At 37.6% G+C, this 21309-nt stretch overlaps 3 protein-coding genes and 1 pseudogene across 5 annotated transcripts; 2 read left to right on the top strand and 2 right to left on the bottom strand.

Moving 5' to 3' along the window:
- Positions 1–40: 40 nt before the first annotated feature.
- On the bottom strand, positions 41–2500 carry LOC126791984 (ACD11 homolog protein). Of its 3 annotated transcripts, XM_050518492.1 has the most exons (5): positions 2382–2472; positions 2030–2277; positions 1164–1336; positions 918–1063; positions 41–430 (listed from the first exon to the last, which is right to left on the bottom strand). In XM_050518492.1, the coding sequence occupies exons 2-5, from the start codon at positions 2246–2248 to the stop codon at positions 324–326; spliced, it is 645 nt and encodes a 214-aa protein (XP_050374449.1). In that variant the 5' UTR covers positions 2249–2277; positions 2382–2472; the 3' UTR covers positions 41–323. The 3 variants fall into 3 exon arrangements, with proteins under 3 accessions (XP_050374449.1, XP_050374448.1, XP_050374450.1); XM_050518491.1 differs by having other exon boundaries at positions 2030–2500; XM_050518493.1 differs by having other exon boundaries at positions 918–1058; positions 2030–2500.
- A 2789-nt stretch (positions 2501–5289) lies between these two features.
- LOC126791965 (COP9 signalosome complex subunit 2) lies at positions 5290–9330 on the top strand. Its single transcript, XM_050518472.1, has 12 exons — positions 5290–5438; positions 5576–5668; positions 5763–5841; positions 6127–6367; positions 6539–6613; positions 6701–6835; positions 7344–7531; positions 8156–8224; positions 8302–8392; positions 8515–8649; positions 8816–8928; positions 9007–9330. Exons 1-12 carry the CDS (start codon positions 5429–5431, stop codon positions 9095–9097), a joined length of 1320 nt encoding a protein of 439 aa, XP_050374429.1. The 5' UTR covers positions 5290–5428; the 3' UTR covers positions 9098–9330.
- Positions 9331–9749: 419 nt separating this feature from the next.
- On the top strand, positions 9750–11490 carry LOC126792417 (glucan endo-1,3-beta-glucosidase 14-like; annotated as a pseudogene).
- Positions 11491–11995: 505 nt separating this feature from the next.
- On the bottom strand, positions 11996–15702 carry LOC126791957 (protein NRT1/ PTR FAMILY 3.1). The gene is made up of 4 exons (XM_050518463.1): positions 15432–15702; positions 15097–15314; positions 13976–14535; positions 11996–13068 (listed from the first exon to the last, which is right to left on the bottom strand). Exons 1-4 carry the CDS (start codon positions 15511–15513, stop codon positions 12180–12182), a joined length of 1749 nt encoding a protein of 582 aa, XP_050374420.1. The 5' UTR covers positions 15514–15702; the 3' UTR covers positions 11996–12179.
- Positions 15703–21309: the final 5607 nt, after the last annotated feature.

Below are 21309 nucleotides of genomic sequence, written 5' to 3'. Positions count from 1 at the left end.
AAGTTATAACATAGAGGTCATAATAATATGAATTGTGGTATTGCCAAATGGAGCATTCGATTTACGATGTAACAAACGTTTAACAGAACTAACAAAATTTCAGAAACTGTGGTCTAATAAAACAACTCCTAATAAAACGAATAATTGGCAGGATAACAACATATATGTACAGATCCTCTTTGTTCTTGAGAACATAAAATCGCTTGGCAAGAACCAGGACAAAAATTATACACCTACTATATGAAAATACTACTCAACAACTAAAGAGAGCTGCATATTTCTCTTCAACTGGTACCACCTTCTTATTATCAGCAAGATCAAAGTCACCAGTCCAAAACGATATTTCTAGAAAGGTACAGGTTGTCGATGTACTTTATAACCGGAAGTGCGGCACCGATGTACTGTTTCATTTTAATCTCTGCCGATTCATCTGCAAAAAATTTAGTGATAATCAACAATTTAGCATTTAATTTCTAAACTGGTCTGTAACAAGTCTGATAATAATCAACAATTAGTATGCAACCTGCAATGAGAATCATTACTTGAGCTAACTTAATCTGCCTATGAGCAATAAAGATATTCAGCCAGGAATAAGTGCTGCAATTGAAATTTAAGCTCAGGCATTTCACAGTTATTTAAGAAATGGTTTAGTGAGTTATTGTCTGCATCCACAGCCACGGGAACCTATCTGTGCGTTCTTCAATCTTCACTAGATCAGGATAAACTACATTAAACTGAAACCCCTCAAATCTATTGAGTAAAACAAATTCTCGCAGGTTCTTTACAAAGACAATATCCTAATAATATTACTAATGGTTGGAGAAATGAAAAGAAGTGTTATTATAACATGGTTTAATTGATGTAGAAGAAGTAAATCTGAAATGCTGAGTTCCAACCATAAATGTTTTGGTACTTACGGGTTTCTTTGAGATTCGTCAGAAGTTGATCCCTTGAAGGAAGAGCATACATACCAGCAGCAACTGCTGTCCTGACTGCCCAAGTGTGGTATGGGGCACAAACTTGGGCATAAGCCGATGAAGCTGCCTCCTTTAAAGAGTCTTCACTGAAAGTGAAATGGTCGAAACAAGTTATAGAAACAGCAGAATGAAATATTTTGATAAAGAACATGCAGTTATATATTAGGATTATAAGGCAGAACATACTCTGTTGCCAAAAAGTTCTCAAATATAGCTCTGATGAGGTCAAGACCCTGCCTAACCCGACGTAAGTTGCGTGAACGGCTGCCTGGCGATTTGACAGTGTCATTTGCAACATCAAAATCCAGTATGTTTTCTAGAGTGTCGTAATTCACCGCTGCTTGTGAGAGATCATTAACCTGAATTCATGAAACAAGGACAGTGTGAGCTAATGCATCGAGTGAAGAGCATCGAGATTGATATAATGAATCATATTAGAGAAAGAAAGAAAAAACAAGTACTTGAGAAGCAAAACTGGTTACAAGTAACAACGATAAAGTGCATAATGATTGAATTACAGGAACTCAAATATCTGCAAAATTACTTCGGACGTTGTGCTTGTAAAACACTAAAAGTAACTCAGGACTATTACTCAGCAACAAACAAGAGCGATGATCGATACACAACATCAGATGTGGATGAAAAGCTTTAACTATACAGTATTTTCCTACAAACAAACAATTCATAAGTTCAACCAAGCAATTAAAGTACTAACATGTCAAGCATACAAGAACAAATAATCTGATAACAATCTTGGAATCTCATAAGTTTCATTGCATCGAATCCTATGGTTTATAATTGCAATATCAACACAATTTACATTATGTGCATGATCAGCAACTACATCCTCAAGCAAATGATTTCTACACACAATCAAAAGTCCGTAAATCGGGATAAATCCTAGGGTTTTGCTACATGCATCATCCACATTATCAATCTACAATAAGCAATCTTCCTCTATATCAATCAAAACATGAACAAATTGACCAATTTTTGAAAAACAGGAACAACAAAATTTGAGCAAATCAAAGTTTGAAAATTGTGAATGAAACCTTGGAGACGTACTCCATCTCGGCGAACTTGAAAGCGAGGCCGAGGCAGCTGAAGAGAATGGAGACTAAAGAGCAAGCTTGGCAAAACGTATCCAGCTGCAGATCACCATCTTGTTCTTGGGAATCAAGAATCTTGGCGAGTTTCTCAAAGGCCTCGACTATGGAGGACAGAGGCGCCGGTGACGTGGCGTCGTCGTCGTCTTTCGACATCTCTGCCATACCGTTAATGGCTGCTCTGTATCTCCACCCTAGAACCATAAATTCCGAATCCGAAAGCGGAAAAATTTGAGGAAGAAAAAAGAAAAAAGAAAGGAAAATTGAAGAAGACGGAAAGGGGGTGAAGCGAGAGAACGTAAGGCAATTGAAGGTGTCGCTAAGAATGCGGGCTGCCTAAGGAAGAAGAAGGAGAACCGCTTTTTGCAGGTCAACTCAACGACTGCAAGGGTCTAGCTATTTCTTGCTCCTCAAGGTTTTATGAGACGGTTCTCTCCTTTATGATGAACTCCTTTTACTCTTTTATTTTTTCCCCTTTTTTTAATTATTAGAAACAGAAGGAGTCCAATTATATATGTTGATGTGCATGAGCAAGAGATGGAACGCAATAGTGTGACAATCTATGTGAACAAGTCATGAATTTGTAACTTAACATATTAAATGATCAAGCTAATTACCAATACAACTTGCATGATATGTTGTAATAATACATATGTAATTTCATTATTTTGCTCAGAGTTTGAAATTACAATGAAATCATTCTTCATACAATTTGTTAAATTTTGATTCAAAAGATATTGGAGTCAACTTAAATTATACTTAAAACCAATTTGTATAGCATGTTTCAGTACATTTATAAGCAGTTGCAACATTAATTAACAAATATTTTGTACAATACGTTAGAGTATAAATCTTTGTTTATGTTGTAACTATTTTAAGTAAGTTATGGGGTTAATTACTCTTCAGTTATATAGATAATAGATGTAGAAAGGGATACTTATGAGCTAGCTTGGTTGCGGCAAAATGAACCTCATGGTGGACATTAACCTGAGGACCAAGAAGACCAAAGACGGTGAATATCTTGGACGAGGAATCGGCACCAGGGCGTACTAAACTGCATCTATCAAAATCTTGATCGGAACTTAGAACAATGACAAACAAACTATAGACCTCCTTGAAAAATTTGAGATCCGAAATAAAATGGTTGTCGTGGTTTCTTAATTTTGGGGCTTGTAGTCTCTTTTTTTTTGAAAGAGGAAATTGAATTATAATTTGAAACCCCTAGAGCAACCAGAGTTTACAACATCAAATAACAAAGCTCTAGAAGCCTCTTTAAGAACTTTCTAAATCCAACAAGCCGGCGAGGAATATCCTAGATTAGCTAGAGCATCAACAACAAAATTAGCTTCCCTAAAAACATGTCGGAAGCTAATGCATCTAAACTGGGCAGCTAGGGTTTTAATATCCCTAATAATCACAAGGAGCCTCCAGGGAGGTTGTGTAACTCCATTAACTGCATCAATGACCATCTTCGTGTCACCTTCAACATCCACCGAATGAAAGCCACGTTCTAGAGTTACTTTCAAACTGTTCCTCAGCGCCATAACTTCAGCAATAGGAACCGAAGTGCGTCCGAAAGAAGTAGCTGCTGCATAGATTGGCTGACCATCTTCACCCCTCAAGATGAATCCTCCAGCGGCTTAATCATTGCTAACTGAACCATCAAAGTTTATCTTTACTATGTTTCTAGGAGGATTTTGCCATTTAATAATGTCCGAGGATGGTTGAGATATAATCCCCGTAGAAATGGAGTTTTTAGTCACAGCTGCAGCGAGGAAATTTGCTGCACTTAAACTAAAAACATTAGCATTAGGCCTAATCTCCTTGAAAACCAAATCATTTCTTGCTTTCCAGATGAACCAAGCAACTGTTAGAACTTTTGCAAATATGTCATAATCATAATTTTGGACAAGGAACAGGTTCTCCATAACCTTAATCAAACCATCAGACCAGTTAACAGCCTGGTTGATTCCAGCCAAGTTCCAAACCTGTTGAGCAAACCTACACTCACCGAAGAGGTGGTTAGTAGATTTATTATCTTCAATACACATGACACATGAATTATCATTATGTAAACCAAATCTTGAGAATCTATCTCTAATCTTAAGACGACCCCTGATCAAAAGCTAACTAAACAACTTGATTTTTGGTTGGACATCAAGCTTTCACAATTTGTTCAGAAGCTTTATATTATGATGCTTGTTAAGATTATCATGTTGGATCCAAGTAGCAGATTTAATGGAGTACTTGCCATTAGCAGCAAGTCCCCAAATGACTTCATCCTCTTGCTCATACAAGGGTAAAGGAATGCTGATAATACTTTTCATAATCTCACTGTCAAGGATCAAGCTTAGTTTATCCTTGCACCACTTACCATGCTCAATATAGTCAGCCACTTTATCATCCAAGTTAATGTTTGTTCTCATATGAAGAGGAATAAAATTGATTAGAGGAGTATAAAAAACCCAATTAAAAGTTCCAGAAGTTAATACTCTTACCATTACCAACAATCCAGCGCATACCTTTCATGATCAGTTGTCTAGTGTCAAGAATGCCGTTCCAAGCTGCTGAACATCTTTGCTTTTTCTTTGCCTGAAAGAAGGAATCTTTTGAGAGATATTTTCTCTTAACAATCATAGACCACCAATCATCATTGTCAGTAATAACTTTCCAAGCTAATTTGCCTAAAGCTACATTATTAAAGAAGACAACCTTTCTAATACCGAGCCCTCCAATAGCTTTAGGCATACAAACTTGATCCCATGCCACTAGGGAGCATTTATGATGAGATCCCCATAAGAAATTTCTGGCCACTTTGTCTATTTCATTTGTCACTTTTTTGGGACATTTGAAATAGGTCATGATGTGATTTGGCATTGAGAAGAGATTAGTCTTAATTAAAGTTAATCTCTCATCTCTAGACAAAGTACCTTTCTTCCAACATGCAAGCTTGTTAAATATTTTGAAAAGTCGTTCATTTGCATTAATTTTATCCTTCCAGAAGATAATATTGTGAATGCCAAGATATTTGTCAATTGTTGTCTTATGTTGAATATTAAGAATGTTTAGAGTTTATCAGATTTGATGGAAGAACTGAAAGAAATAAATTGAAGACTTATAATTATTGATCTTCTGACCTGACCTGATGCATTTGAAAAGAGCTCTACATTAGTTGGGACTTTGTAACAATAGGTTCTGTTTGGAACTGCTACGCCCCTGAGATAAAATAAAATAAAAGGACGAAAATAAAAACCACTCATATTCTCCCTTCGCATTAGTTCTGTGCTTTCAGTGGCGTCCGAATCCAAACAATCTCCGACTCCGTCCTCAGCCGCTCGAGCAGCCATGGGTTCCGGTATTTTTCTCCTCCGTTATTCAACACTCACAATTCGTTTTCTTTTTTCTGCGATATTAGGTTAAAATTTCGAAGGAGAATCAGTTGAATGCATCAGCATTAGGTATAATACGTCGCCTTTTTCGTTTTGCTCGCAGATGCAGATATGGAGGATTACGGATTCGAGTACTCGGATGAAGAGCCTGAGGAGCAGGACGTTGATATCGAAAACCAGTATTACAACTCCAAAGGTAGCCTTCCGATTTTTCCATCTAAATTCTAAGCCTTTCTTTTCGTTAGGGTTTATTAATTTGTTTCTATTTTTGTGTGTGTTTGATTTCTCAGGTTTGGTTGAGTCTGATCCAGAAGAAGCACTTTCAGGATTCAAAGAAGTAATTGGCATGGAGCCTGAGAAGGCCGAGTGGTGAGTTATACACCATTAACTTCTTTTTTGTTCCCTGCAAAATTTACTGAAGTAAAATTTATAGTGTTGTATTTCTATTTGTTTAGAGAATTGGAGGTTGATAATGTGTTTGGAATGATTGACATGCTTGATCTGTTAAGTTAGAACTTAGAATTGGGCAAAGGCCGCTGAATTTATACCGAGTGCTTGAGTTATTTTTCACACGAGAGACCGTCACGTTGTGTATCTAGGAGGTCGATCCACTTGTTGTTTCCTCTGTAATTATGAATTTGTGTTTTGTTCCAGGGGATTTAAAGCTTTGAAGCAAACTGTGAAGATTCACTATCGGCTAGGGAGGTATAAGGATATGCTGGATTCGTACAGGGAGATGTTGACGTACATCAAATCAGCTGTAACGCGGAATTACAGTGAAAAATGTATCAACAACATTATGGATTTTGTGTCCGGCTCAGCTAGTCAGAACTCTGGCCTCCTGCAAGAGTTTTATCAGACTACTCTAAAGGCCCTTGAAGAGGCAAAGAATGAGGTCAGAATTCAATTGTTTACATTCGCATTAAGGTTTTTCTTTTTATTTTCAATTCATCAGTAAGTGTTCAGCTTGTGGTTCAAGAGCTTTGGTGATTCAAATTCATTATTTTTTATGTTTATGTGTTTTTTCTGCTATAAGTCACATGCCATGTTCTGACTTGTTGTGCAGCGGCTTTGGTTCAAGACAAATCTTAAGCTTTGCAAAATTTGGTTTGATATGAGTGAATATGGGCGAATGAGTAAGGTATATGTCTATCATTATCACCTTTTAGCATCACACTATGCATATTGTGTTCGTCATAGGCTGGCAGTAACCTTTGTCCACTATTAGATTTTGAAGGAACTCCACAAGTCTTGTCAAAAAGAAGATGGTACTGATGATCAAAAGAAAGGAAGTCAACTTTTGGAGGTTTATGCAATTGAGATCCAAATGTACACTGAGACTAAAAATAACAAAAAGCTGAAGGTAAGAATCTTTGTCATATGCATAATGCCTTTCTATTTCTCTGTGATTGATGAACTCTATCCCTATCTCCCTCCCCCCCCCCCCCCCCCCCGAATAACATGTTAGATTCATATAGTCAAAGCAGGAAAGTATGATCTTAATGCTGATTTGGTGTCAACTTCTTAGGACCTGTTCTTCATCTTCTTCTATGTTTGGTCCAATGAGTCATAGTAGCTATGTTGCAGGAAGGTTGGGATTTTTCAAGTTTGTTATGGTAAATTTTTGCAACTGGTGGCTGTATGATGTATTTTTTTATAGATACTATCACAGAGGTGTTTAGTGGTAGTTTATTGTGATAATTTAATGGATCTTAATAGTTAGTGGACTATATTAAAAATGCTCAACAAGGCCGTAATATCTTATAATGGTTATAAATCGTCCAGTAAATATTCATAGTGGGATTTAGTCACTTTCTGTGTTTCTGTTTACCTTTGTTGCCAAGCAGCATCTGACTCTACATTGAATGCAGCAATTATACCAAAAGGCTCTTGCAATCAAGTCGGCAATACCACATCCTAGGATCATGGGAATTATACGAGAGTGTGGGGGTAAGATGCATATGACAGAGCGTCAGTGGGCAGATGCTGCCACAGATTTCTTTGAAGCCTTTAAGAACTATGATGAAGCAGGGAACCAGAGGCGTATACAATGCTTGAAGTATGCTCTCTCTCTCTCTCTCTCTCTCTCTCTCTACACACACAGTATATATAATCAATTGTTTACAATTCATTAATTGGTAGTGAGTCCACTACATGTTTTGTCATTTGTAAGGAGCAAGTTATGTCGGTTGTTGGGTTGATTTTATAAAACCACATTTAACTCTTTGATCGTGCTAAGTAAGCATAAGTTTGGAAGTAATGAAGTTGCTTTGACAAGGTAGACTGCAAGATCATTTGGATTAAGTGCCCATGTTGTTTGGATATAAGGCTATTAATTTCAGATGCCATAGGAGCTTTTTCCGATGATTACTAATTTTAGTAGCAAATTTCTTGATATGTCCGATATGTCTTTAGTGTCTCCACTTTGTGACGAATATTGAAATTGAGGACTACTGTAACTTGACAAACTTCATTCCTTGCTGAAAACTAGTTTTGTGATGTCCTGGGGTCGCTTTTAGGCAGGTGTTTTGTATCGATGAATACATTAGTTTGGTTGGTGTCCTTTCAGCTGAGGGAACTCTGGAACTGGATACAATACATTCTTTTTGGATATTAATACTTTATAATTTGAGGAAGTGCTTTGTATCTTGTATAAATTTCTCTACTTTGCACGGCTCTGCAGATATTTGGTTCTGGCTAACATGCTGATGGAGTCCGAGGTTAATCCATTTGATGGTCAAGAAGCAAAGCCGTAAGTTTTGAAAAAGACACATTTTCTTTGAAGTGGCTCTTTTTTTATTTGCTGTTTTGAGTATTTCTGTTGTACAGGTATAAAAATGATCCTGAGATCTTGGCAATGACAAATCTGGTAGCAGCATATCAACGAAATGAGATATTGGAGTTTGAAAAAATTCTGAAGGTGTAGTTGTTGTACATTATATTGTATATCTGCGATGTTGATTTGTCCTCTGGTTATGTGCTAGTTTTTCTCTCTTTCTGCCTTGCTTCCCTCAATTGACCTTCTGTTTTTATTTTCTTCAGAGTAATAGGAAGACGATCATGGATGATCCATTCATTCGAAACTATATTGAAGATCTGTTGAAGAATATTAGAACCCAAGTGCTGCTTAAACTCATCAAGCCATATACTCGAATTCGAATTCCCTTCATATCAAAGGTGAACCCTGGTTTCACTAGTTTTTATCTTTTGCTGTTGTAGATAATGTATTGTTAGGCTTCTTTAGTTATTAATTCCTTAGAAATATTTGTAATCTAGCCATTATTGTTGCTATAAATTACAGCTATGCTTTCCCTGGAAACTTACTAAACTTTTTGGTGTTCAGGAGCTTAATGTCCCTGAGAAAGATGTTGAGCAGCTCTTGGTTTCACTTATTTTAGATAACAGAATCGATGGGCATATTGATCAGGTGAACCAGCTCATGGAGCGTAGTGACAGGTATGTTATTACTTCTGTGATTCTATTTTTCATGTTTACATTATATGATTGCCCCTGATATTTTGGCAAATACCTCAGGTCAAAGGGAAGGAAGAAGCATGCTGCTGTAGATAAATGGACCACGCAGCTGAAGTCTCTTTCCCAAACTATTGGTAACCGAGTATATTGAAAAAGAAAGCATGGTGCTGGTTTTTGTCGTTATGTCATGGCATTACAACTTTACTCATGTAAGGTTAAAATGTTTGAGAAGCCGTGAATGTGATTACGAGCCTTAAGTTTAGTCGTTTGCTCATAAGATTTTCTGTGATAGCCGTAGATGCGCTACTCATCTGTGCTAACAACAATTCTAATAGCAAGTTTTGGAGAGGGCAAATGCAATGAGTATATATATGCAGAACTATTCTGAGTTCGATCCAAAATATTAGTCTCTTTCTGCATTTTACACTAGTTGTGAGTTTCAACAGCATAGTGCAATATGTCAACAGTCCCTATGTCAACACTCAACAAGCCACTTCAATTATGAAGGGGGAAACTACTTTCTTGTAGCATAGGCTGTAGGCGCAACAAATTTACCCCTGGCTACACCTCCTTAGTCCACATTAAAACAAATATGATCCAAAACAATGAAGATACTAAGATATGATTCATGTTAACTAAGATAAATGATGCGTTTTCTCGCTTGGCACTGCATAAGTACATAGTGAGTTCTGTAGCACAATTGTGTTGAGGTCTAATTTTCGTGCTAGGCTGACATTAACGAAATTGTACTTTACCATTCACTATAGAAGGGAGGGTTTCATCAGACTAATTCATCGAGAGAGATGATTCAGATGAAGCTGAATACATTGTCGAGGGCTTCAGCACTTGCTTCAATAGTTTTACCTATTGAATGTAGGATGATCATATAAAAGTAGTTTAGGATTATTTACTGGACTTTCCTAATTTTAGCCGTTTTGTTTTCATCTTTATTCTGGAACATCTCTTTCCTAATTGTTTGAGGGAAGTTTTACCTAGGCGCTCTGGGCTTACAGTAGAGGTCTATAAATACGTACATTGGGTATTTAGTGAGGTTATATGTGTTCTCGTTTGAGATTGAGAAGCAAGTGCTAATAATTTCAAGTGATCTGCGAGTGAACTTTGCACCCCTATAGAAAAAATTCACCATGGCAGGGTGCTAAAATCAAAGTTGTTTTTCTTCTTTTTTGTTGGTTGATCTGTTTCTTTGGACTTGGATTCGTGCAAAGAGCTGAGGCTCTTGGTATCAACTATGGTCAACTTGGAGACAATTTACCACAGCCACAACAAGTTGTGAGCCTCTTGAAATCCAACAACATCACAAAAGCAAGAATTTACGACACCAATCCTCAGATACTATCTGCTTTTGCAAATTCAGATATCGAGCTCATTGTGACAGTGGAAAACGATATGATAAGCCAACTAATTAGCTCTGAAGCAGCCGTACAATGTGTAATTACACGCATCAAGCCTTACCTTCCCTCAACTAAGATCACAAGCATTATGATAGGAAACGAGATTGATGCAACAGATTTGCTAGCTAGTCTTGTACCAGCCATGACCAGCATTCAACGAGCACTGTCTCAGTTAGGTCTTGATTCACACATCAAGGTGTCATCGCCTTTTTCTTATTCCGTGATAGAAGAGTCGTATCCACCTTCTGCCGGTAGTTTCAAAAGCGAGTTCTCCGATGTAATGCCGCAATTGCTACAATTTTTGTCAACCACGAAGGCACCGTTTTGGATCAATGCCTATCCTTACTTTGCATATAAAGGCAACTCCAAAGAAATTAATCTAGACTACGCTCTGTTCAACAATGTCGGTTCATCAGAAGGAGTAATTGACCCAAGTAGCAATTTGCACTATGACAACTTGTTGTATGCTCAAGTAGATGCAGTCAGTTTTGCCATTCGTGCTTTAGGGTTTAATGATATAGAGGTTAACGTGGCTGAAACTGGGTGGCCATCAAAAGGGGATCCTGATTAACTTGGTGCAAGTTTAGAGAATGCTGCTACATATAATGGGAACTTGTTGAAGAGGCAATTGGCGAACGAAGGTACACCTTTGAAGCCTAATCTTGACGTTTATATTTTCGCTCTTTTCAACGAGAATAAGAAGACGGGACCAACTTCGGAGAGGAATTTCGGTCTGTTTCTCCCTGATGGAACTGTGACATACGACGTGGGCTTGTCTGGATCATCATCTGCCACAAATTCAACTCCTAACGTAACTGCTGCTTCAAAACTTCCTACCCTAAAATCATCAGGTGCTGCGCCGATTTCAACTCACTCCTCATCACCCCCAACCCAATCAGAACCATTGAACTCAGACACGAATTTAACTGATGTCTCATCACCCTCAACCCCAAGCCTATTAGAACCACCGGCCTCTTCACTTGCTGAGATCACTATGACTTATTCCTCTGGTCAGCCGAGTGCCAAGAAAGCAAAAATACCAATCTGGGTGTACTGCGCTGGTGCGCTGTTTATTGCTGCAGCCGGTCTTTATATTTCCTATATTTTATGGTCGTATTGTATCAAGAGATAGTTGCGGTGTTTTTCTAAATAAATAAAAAAACAAAAAACAAAAGTTGCAGTGTAATTTCCTTTACTGGTTTTTCACAATTCTGTTTATTTCCTTTGTAACGATTTTAAAAAGTTATTTTCACCATATCCCTTTCCCAGGCTACCTTGTCACTCCATCAATATTTTTTGACCTTGCCTTACCAGAGCTTAGGACCTATCAGGTCTTGTCCATAAAGAACATTCACCATTCATGTAGAAAGAGAGATCGAGCAAACTAAAGAAGTAATATGTCGTGACAACTTTTCATTTGTATTTGAATAAAACTTTTATTCTAATATTATTGTATGAACTTTGAACTATTTTAATTTAGTTGTATTTTGAACTATTCTATATTATAAGATTCGAATAATGAATATTTTAGATGTAATTTTTTTTCTTAAACTCCATATTACGAATGTTTAAAATCAATATAGATTGAATCGAAAATGCGAATCTGCCACCGATTAAAGGCAGCCATCTGCTTTTGAAGAAGAAGATCTTCTTCCCGTCTAATGTGAGAACTATATTACTGGAAGATCAGTAATATATTGACCAATACATACGAGGGGATTACATTATTCAAAGTACACCAGTGTTCTCACTGGTTGCTACATTACCAACCTCTAAACTATATGTACGACTAATAACTAATTAGTTGTAGATTGAAACTCCTTATTGAACTCGATTAGCAAGCTCCACACCTTTTCCTTGAGACTCAGCTCCATCTATCCCTTTCACCTGAATCGGCTTAAACGTATATATCTTAGCGCACCAAAGGTAGTAAATCAGATTAGCAACTTGTAACAGGGTGATCAACCAGTAATAATTTTCCAACTTCCCCTTGTTCAAATTATTATCCGGCAGCCAGTTGGATCCATTAGTGCCAGCACTAAACTTGTGCACCAAGGAAACCAAGAGGGTGCTTAAATAATTCCCTGCCGATATCGCAGTCCAAAACAGTGCGGCGGCAGTGCTCCTCATGCTCTCTGGCGCCTGGTCGTAGAAAAACTCGAGGTGCCCGATGGACATGAAAGCTTCAGCTATCCCATGAAGGCTGTATTGAGGCACAAGCCAAAACACTGAAATGGGGATTATGGAATGTGGTTGATTCAAAAGCCCATGTTCCAATGCTGCCTTCTTTCGCTTCATTTCCACGAATCCAGCGACGAAAGTAGCCAGTACAGAAATGACGAAACCGATTCCCATTCTGTGAAGGAATGTGATCCCCCTATCCAAACCTGTCACCTTTCTGGCTAGGGGTATGAAAACTCGATCGTAAAATGCGATTGTTAAAAGCATAGGGACTGTAGTGAACACAGACATAGAGGCTGCTGGGATTTCAAAGGAATCTGTGAGGTGTCTGTTCATGGTTTTTGCTTGGCTGAGTGAGAAAGTGCTTTGTTGGGAATAGGCCGTGATTAGGAGTATGCCTGATGCCCATATTGGTCCCATTCTAATCACAGATTTCAGTTCTTCGACGCGATGAACGGTGCTGAGCCTCCACAAGTTTGGTGACTTGACTTCGTCTTCCTCGACCACAATGGCAGCCTTGTCAAAATATCTGCAATTTCCAGCCACAAGTTGTATTGATTAGCTACTTACAAATTTAGGCTTAATAATTTATAAATTTAATCCTCAAAACTGTTTACCAAGATAAATACAGGGCAAACAACTAGTCACATTAACCTCTATTGGGCATTTGATCAACGATATGAAACTTAAGCCAAATTAAATTTGAGTAACTGAAACATCGACAGTAAATTTTGGGTGTTTTGGGGATAGAATCAATCTGTTGTTTCTTGTCCAATTATTGTACTGATGGTATCTGTCTACGGAATAGGTGAACATATGATAGGTGAACATGTGAAGTAGCAAATTAGGCCAACATGTACTCGGAAACAAGCAAAGGCGTCTAGATTATATGTTCTTGGCTGCTGTTAGGTCATTATGGACCGTGGAGGTGGGGATAACTCTGATAATGGAGTAGAGGAAACAAGCTCTCGTCGTTCCTAAGTGAACAGACCAAAATTTATAGAAGCCCAAGTTTCTAGTGCTCTACTGGTCAAGAAAGATCAAAGTGTCAATATTATATATGGTCCCTACTCCCTAGTCCCTACATCCATATTTTCATGCCATGAATAGTTTCTTGGACGAAATGATTTAGTCATCTTTTGCATTCTGCAATATGAATCCACCTAAAGATGACATCGTTATATTATTGGCCAGCTAAGATGGATAACGATAAGGGGGCTCTATTAGCTAGCCACAACCCGATATGTCGGTCATGTCTGTACGATGAAATTTTGCCCACACTCTAATTTATCAATGATTAAAAGATTTTGAAACATATGATACTACGAAGAATTCATAAAAGCTAATTTTGCATACGTTTCTTTGTGTGAAATTAAAGTTAATGGTTCTGTTCAATATAGCATACTAAAAGAACTGCTGGAGAGTAGAGCACTTACTTCATATGCTTAGTATGGAGAAGCTTGCCACCCAAGGAAATAGGAGCATCAAGTTCATCATTCTCATACAGCAATCTAGGATCAGAAACCATGTGTATCTTTCTCTTCTTGTAAGCAGCCACCAGGACTTGTATCAACCGGGTAAACGGACTCCCAGCGGGATCCAGGTTCCGATATAGCGGGTACCCTATCAAAAATGTAACAACCGAAAGGAACATGGCTATAGTTGGAATTCCAAGCCCCCAACCCCATCCGATATTGTCCTGGATGTACACTAGAACTGTCACAGCAACTAGTATGGATGCCCCCATCACAAAATAGTACCAGTTGAAGTAGCTCCATGTCTTAGTGTTTTGCTTTGGATCACTCTCGTCAAACTGGTCCGCCCCGAACGCCACCACGCAGGGTCGGATCCCACCGGAACCAAGTGCTCCTAGTAAGAGAGATATGTATAGAATTGCAAGCTGTCCGCCGTCGGCTTCTTGGCACACTTGGTTGTGCTCACATGGTGGAGGCCTTAGTTGAGGAAGTACGGCCGATACTGTCAAGCTGATCATTCCCTGCATAGTACAAAAGATCGACACTGTGTTTAGAATCTCATCACAAATCAATAAACTGAACTACTGAACTACTGAACTACAAGCTTATCACTTTTCAGACCTTCATTATTACAGTTCAGTATCATAGTCAAATAATTCACTGAGCACTAAATTTTTGCCCTTTGTTTCAAATTCTAATTATAATTTCATAAAGCCACAGATGCCATTTGTTTATCAAACAAATTACTTGCGTAGGAGTTTGAAATTGAAGAAACTTCACATTCATTTTAGAGTATATATGAAATCTTTAAACGCTTGGTTCAATATGTCACTATGAGAACTGAACGTACAGGAATATTAGCTAGCTAACAATTAAAACTCTATTATCATCTAGTAATTAGTTAACCTAATTTAACTAAAATAACTTCAAAATTTCACCCAAGTTTTTTCAGTCTTTGGGTCCGTAACTCTCAAATTAGTTTATACAACACTAATTAAGTACTAAAGTTTTTAAATCAGCAGTAATCGTCACGCATGTATATACTGAGAGAGAGAGAGAGAGAGAGAGATTAGTGTAATTACAACGGTGTATATAATGGAGGCAATTGTTATAACCCAGAAGCGTCCAGCGTAAGCATCGGCCATGAAAGCACCGAGCAAAGGGGTCAAGCTAGCAGTGCCACCGAAGTTGGTGACGGTGTTTGCTGCTTGTGTTAACGGCATATGCATCTGAGTTGTCAAGTAGCTCAGCATGTTCGCATTGAATCCCACCACAGCCAACTTCTCACAAACCTCATTAGCTGCACCAATCCACCATGCATGTTCGAAACAATGAAAATAAATTTTTGCCTAAAAGAATAAAATGGATGGATAACTAAAGAAATTAAGAAGAAGAAGAAGACAGGAAACTTCATTACCAAAGATGAATGGCATGGTGAGCAAGCCTCCTTTTTTCCTTGTAGCATGAACATGATTATCTTTCTCCTCCATCTTTTCCATCTAAGGTTTCCTACTAGCTGCTTCTCCAAATGACCCACGGAGCTCCATTATATATAGGCTATATGAGCATATGGAAACGAAAAGAGCCGATCAGTAACTTTTTTAGTTACGTGTACTGTTTCATCTTATTCTTGAAGGAGGTTCAGGTTCTGATAATCCTAGAAATGCTAGATAATAAGAGACAAAGAAGAAATGCATTTACGTAATTGGCAGAAGGCACAAAAGAAAAATCTACACAAGAAGATAAATTAGTGGTTGTATTAGCAGCCAACAGAGAGAACTGAGTGGTAATGGTCACAAAATAAATGCGTTGTTATTTTGTTTTATGCATGGATGGAGAAATCCATATGTCATGTTCCACTAATATTGGTATTGAACTCTTCGGATGCATGGCCTTAATAATAAGATCGATCTACAGAAACTTTTTATGGAGTGCTGGCGGCATGGTGGCATGTTTAATTAGATTACGTATATATTTTTTCATCCTTCATTAGATTACGGATAATTCCTATTAGTATTTTCGTATCAGAAAACTTTCATGATATCACGTTTATAGAAAAATATAAGAAGAGAAACGCCCTTCCTTATTAGACAATTACCATTAAAAAAAGTCTGTAGTATAGATTAAAGACTACGTATCTTGGATTAGAATCCATTAATCCAGTAGTGGTGGGTTAAGGTTTGAGTTCGCACTTTCATTCTCTTAATTAAAATTGAAGACTGTCTTGGACCAGGACCAGTAGTGGCGGGTGATATATCATAATTACAATGTTGAGGCTTCAATAATGGAAGATGTTTTAATCATATATATACTAATAATTTATACATAAGCAATCAGATATGAAGTTAAAATATACATGTTAACATATAGTTACATCAAATCCATGGACTTTTTTATCGGCAACTATTGTTTAATCCATGATTATGAGCGATGAGTCTTCAGTAATTCACGTCAGTATATAGTATTTGTATTTTGGAATAACAGGTTAATTTGTATCTAATTGATCAAGGCTTCATTTTGCTCACATTCGATTCGAGGGGCGATGCTGTTGAGTCCCGAGTCCCGAGTAATATTTTTTCGTAAGGAATTGCGTACTTAAAATGATAACTCTTCATTACTTATCTGAAAGAAAGACATGAAATATGTGTCGGAAGTAACTCAAGTAAGACTGTAAGAGTGACGACGCAAGTGCTGCACTCTCAAGATTATACGGAACAAGTAATTCTTCAATTTAATTGTTGATTCTGATTAATCAATCGGACGTGAATTAGTTGATTGTCTACCATCTGTGCGTCCTTGTGATCTAGCTTGAACTTCTTCTTATTCTTTGTCAGAAGGTGATATCTTCGACTTTTAGGAGCGCCAGCAAGCAGCTGCATTATTTCTTTTTAATTAATCATATAAACCAAGTTGATTATTCCCATTATTCCTATATAGGACTATGTATAGAAGCACTACAAGACTAGAAAGAGATTTGGTTATAGGAGGCATGAGCGCACATGCAGACCACCACTATGCATGCGCATCGGTAAACCTAAAATTAGAATATCATGCAAACTGCTAATTAGAAACATCATCGATCTTTACTCTGACCACTAGAGTTCTAAATTAAGCTGAACCGTCCAACAAAACCTAAACAAATATATTATCGTCAAACTAAACGTTCACTATAAAAATCTTTCGATGGAGAAGTTACAAGAACTACTTACTTTCAGCGCGCAATACGTACAAATAAATTATATATAATCATTCATATATAAATGAGGGTGGTCTTAATTTCAGCCAACCACGTTGTCCTACTATCACATCCTAGTCCTCAATGATTTGGACTCAGATCAAAACGATTGCGACTCCTTCTAAAGCACACAGATATTGATCAGATTGTGTTTCAAAGACGAAGATGATGATCGATCGATCGGTGAGTGGGGTGGGCTAAAAGAAAAGACCTCGCCAGCTAGTGGTCCTTGAAGTTGAATATGATGGGGCCCGTGAGTCCGTCTGTAGTGACTCACCTCCGACATGCATGCAGTTGTACCATTTTGCTAGCTTGATCGATATGATTCTTCTGGTTTTGGTTGGGACGATATATATTATGGCTTTTGAGGACCAACGGCAGGCAAGCTTTTTCTACGACCTGATATCGGCAGACGGGTTCGTTTGGTCCATAGTCGGCCATTGTGATCGAGTCCATAGTCACGCCATTGTGATCGACTTGTGATTATCTTTAGGATAAAGACGTTTGCATATTAGTTAATACTTCTTTGAATCATGGAATGCTTAATTTAGTGCATTTACCTAACAACAGTGATAGCCTGGAGAACCATTGATCAGAAGGCGATATTTAAGATGTGAAGTTTCAAGGACACAGAGCTTTCAGTTTGAATGTGGAACGTACAGTATGATAGGAATGGGGATATGTACATTCAGTGATTTAGGGCAAAGAAAAATAAATGAACATAAGAAAGTGAAACAGAACTTGTAATTATTTATACAGGCCCGCTCACCTAGGAGACTATTTTGCTGGATGAAACGAGACGATCTCTTTATGGCATTTGGATTTAATTGAAACAAATCTACCGGAAAATTCGATGGTGCATCGTTGTATGCGTGCAGCGTCTATAAATCACCGTCCATACATTCTACAGACCCCATGTGCATGTCAAGACACCCTCTATCCACCCGTCCGATTCGGTATATATGATATGCAGCGCTGCACAACAGCCAAACTCAAAATCTGATTGCTATAAAAAAAACTTTACGCACTTCATAAGTCCACACCTGATTATTTTTCCATGTTCATTCCTTTCTCTCTGCATCTCTCTACCTTCTCAAGTACTCTCACAAACAACAATCTGCGAACCCATGATTTTTCCACCAAGAGAAATTGAGAATTTTTCACAAATAAATACTACCGAGATTCACAAGTACACTGAGTATTGAATAAAAGAACTGAAAGAGTGGTACAGAGAAAAAGTGGGTTACACTTTCATGAAGCCAGTGCTACAACCAAAGGCCTAAGAGGGGTGATGTAATAATATTTGAGGAAGACTTCCTCATCTTGGAATCAAGATAATGGAAAGAGGAAGCTGAATTAATGATTTTATTCTTCTTCTCCATTCGTTCTCTTCTTCATAATTAAATTGGAGGACTCATGAACATATATTGAATATATTAAGATTCATGTGAATTGAGTTTGAGTTAAGGGTGAACAATTCCTAGTTCAATATTTATGGGTTGAACCAAAATCCCCGATTCATTATGTTCTAATCTAAATATCTAATTATTGCCTTTTCACTTAACTTATATTGTCTGATTCTTTATGGTTTCTTCAATTGAAATGATAGAAGATTCAAAAATTCTCAATCAGATTTGTTCCAATTTTGATATTGAAATTTTATCATCTTTGTTGAATGATTCAATTGAGTGACAAATAATAAAATGAGAGAGAGAGAGAGAGCAAGCAAAAAAGAAAAGCGAGATGTTTAATTCATAAGAAGGGATGAGTTTCTGAGAAATAAATGGTGTAGCCGATAGATTAACTCACTTTACTTGTCAGTTTTACTTAAATGATGTTTGGTTAGATGAGACTCATGTCATCATTTAAAATGTCCTCTACAAGGATAAATGTGCTGGTGATTATGTAACACCGGAATATATGTTATATGTCCCTCCTGATGTAAAATTTTATTAATATTTCAATAAAGATAATCTGAGCCTCCCAACTAAGCTGTGTTCCAAACCCCTTTAAAAAAATAATCATAAGAAGGGATGAGTTTCAGATCTAGGTTGGAGGTTGAAATTTGAAAAGATGAACGTCGAAATTTCAGGTGAGGGAGATGTAGAGAGAAAGGAATGAACGTGGAAAAATAATTTTATCTGACTCACGAAGTGTGTAAAGTTTTTTTGATAGCAGTCAGATCTGTTTTAATTGAATCCAAAGGCCATAATGAGTTCGACACGTTTCATCCCGCAAAATGAGTCACGCAGGTGACCGGGCCTGTATTTCTAAAAATGGAACGTTTTAGCTTTTTATTCTGATCCTTCTATCAATCTTGATTTTAAGTTGCAGCTGCAATAATGCTGCAGCAGGTAACAGTCATAGGAGGCCATTGGAATTCTATATGGCTTTTGCTACGCAAGATAAATTATTGGTGTTCTTTTCATCCATTTCATTGGTTGCGTACGGGTCCATTTCATTAACTGAAGCAGAAGAACACTATATGCCTGATTAGAAATATCAGTCAGTTTCAATGGTGAGCTAGCTGCAACGCAACCCTAAATATCAGCGTGCGCAACATTCTAACAGCTCTTATCTTCGTGACTTCATCCGCTCTGAATTCTTCGTATGCTTCCTGCATAATGCTCTTAATCACATTCCCTATCATTGCTATTACAGTCAAGGACGTAGCTACACACGGACTACAGTGGACTGTGTAGTCCACCTCAAATTATTACAAAATTTGTTTTTCTAGCTAAATTTTAATGTAAACATTTTAAATATTAGCATATCTTAAATTTCTATATATAGTTCATAAATAATCGTAATTTTTTTTTCTATCACAACCCATTATAAAATGTTAGTTCCGCCCTATTTATAGTTCCCTCCTGTCAAAAACAAATGACGACATGTGATATCCCTGAAAACCTTGACTTGCTCCTTGGCTCCTTCTGCTCGAGGTATCGGTGATTCGGTGTATCTATATATATCACATATATGATCCCCCAGCCAAACGTACCTTAACTCAGTAGCAAAACTCCTCTAGTGCTTGTGGGACAACATCACAAATTTGCCAAAGGGATTAATCAGTGGCTCTGGACATTAGAGAACATGTGTAACATCATGCTCATGTCCATGACAGAACTAATATAAGAACAGAAAGGCCAATACTTAAGCGCACTAGTGCACATGAAGCTCCCTCCGGATAGACTTGAAAAGACAAATATACAATTTGGAAAAGAGGTGATTTGAATTGATCACTTCCGAGTCTGACAAAGTGAGTGGTGTCCATCTTTTTTTGAGTTCAAAATCCAGCCATACATTCATACATATCCGCAAGAGTTCTAAATGACACTGTTCTATCCCATGTCTGATCATTTTGGCATAGCACCTAAGAAGCTTTCCTACCAACTTTCTGTTCTTATGATCTTGAAAATGTTTTGGGCATCACCATCCCTTAAGCTACAAGAGTAAATTGCTAACCCAGAGAGGTTTGTGTAATCGAAAATGCATGGAATCGTCGTGTGGGGCTTCCATTCTACCTTTGTATGTTTAAATTGAGCTTCCACATGTACTGTAAGTTAGAAGATACATCTGACCAGAATCATCAGACATTTATGTTCGACGATGCATGGTAAAACCTAAGCAACCACACATTTCTATCGCAACCTATTGTAACCTTCCCCCGACCAACTAATGAGTCTATATGTCACACACACACACCACTTGATGTGTGACGATGACTGCTAACCAGAAACCATGTTTTCACACCCAATTCCATTCCCGATTGTGATGTGGTATTATATTCGGACCATGACACTCAAAATCATGAATTCATGATGACAAAATTATCCAGTTTCTTGTCTCTTTACAAAGTCTAGACGTCTCTTGGGCGGTGTAACATACTTTTCTAAACCTGCTTAGTTCGAAGAAGCGAAAGGCATATTGTTCCGGTAAGTATTGAGCTTCTGTCCTACGAATCTCCTCAAAACCAAAAAAGAAACTCTAACTATTTGGATCAAGTAATATGTTTTTGAATTAGTTAAAATCAGGTTTTTGAGTATTTTGGAAGTTGTAG

The sequence above is a fragment of the Argentina anserina genome, chromosome 4, assembly GCF_933775445.1.
Source record: "Argentina anserina chromosome 4, drPotAnse1.1, whole genome shotgun sequence".
Lineage (NCBI taxonomy): Eukaryota > Viridiplantae > Streptophyta > Magnoliopsida > Rosales > Rosaceae > Argentina > Argentina anserina.
Note: the sequence above shows the minus strand (reverse complement) of the source record. Positions and strands in the feature narration are given on the sequence as shown.

What these genes read in the sequence shown, in the direction of transcription:
- LOC126791957 (XM_050518463.1), bottom strand. Translation starts at nt 15,513, where the DNA reads ATGGAAAAGATGGAGGAGAAAGATAATCATGTTCATGCTACAAGGAAA. An exon ending in CACCATGCCATTCATCTTTG is followed by an intron (nt 15,315 to 15,431) that starts GTAATGAAGTTT and finishes GGATTGGTGCAG; the next exon opens with CTAATGAGGTTTGTGAGAAG. An exon ending in CCTCCATTATATACACCGTT is followed by an intron (nt 14,536 to 15,096) that starts GTAATTACACTA and finishes TGTACTATGCAG; the next exon opens with GGAATGATCAGCTTGACAGT.
- LOC126791965 (XM_050518472.1), top strand. An exon ending in TTGAAGAGGCAAAGAATGAG is followed by an intron (nt 6,368 to 6,538) that starts GTCAGAATTCAA and finishes CTTGTTGTGCAG; the next exon opens with CGGCTTTGGTTCAAGACAAA. An exon ending in CTCATGGAGCGTAGTGACAG is followed by an intron (nt 8,929 to 9,006) that starts GTATGTTATTAC and finishes CAAATACCTCAG; the next exon opens with GTCAAAGGGAAGGAAGAAGC.
- LOC126791984 (XM_050518491.1), bottom strand. Translation starts at nt 2,287, where the DNA reads ATGGTTCTAGGGTGGAGATACAGAGCAGCCATTAACGGTATGGCAGAG. An exon ending in AGATGGAGTACGTCTCCAAG is followed by an intron (nt 1,337 to 2,029) that starts GTTTCATTCACA and finishes TCATGAATTCAG; the next exon opens with GTTAATGATCTCTCACAAGC. An exon ending in GACGAATCTCAAAGAAACCC is followed by an intron (nt 431 to 917) that starts GTAAGTACCAAA and finishes AATTTTTTGCAG; the next exon opens with ATGAATCGGCAGAGATTAAA.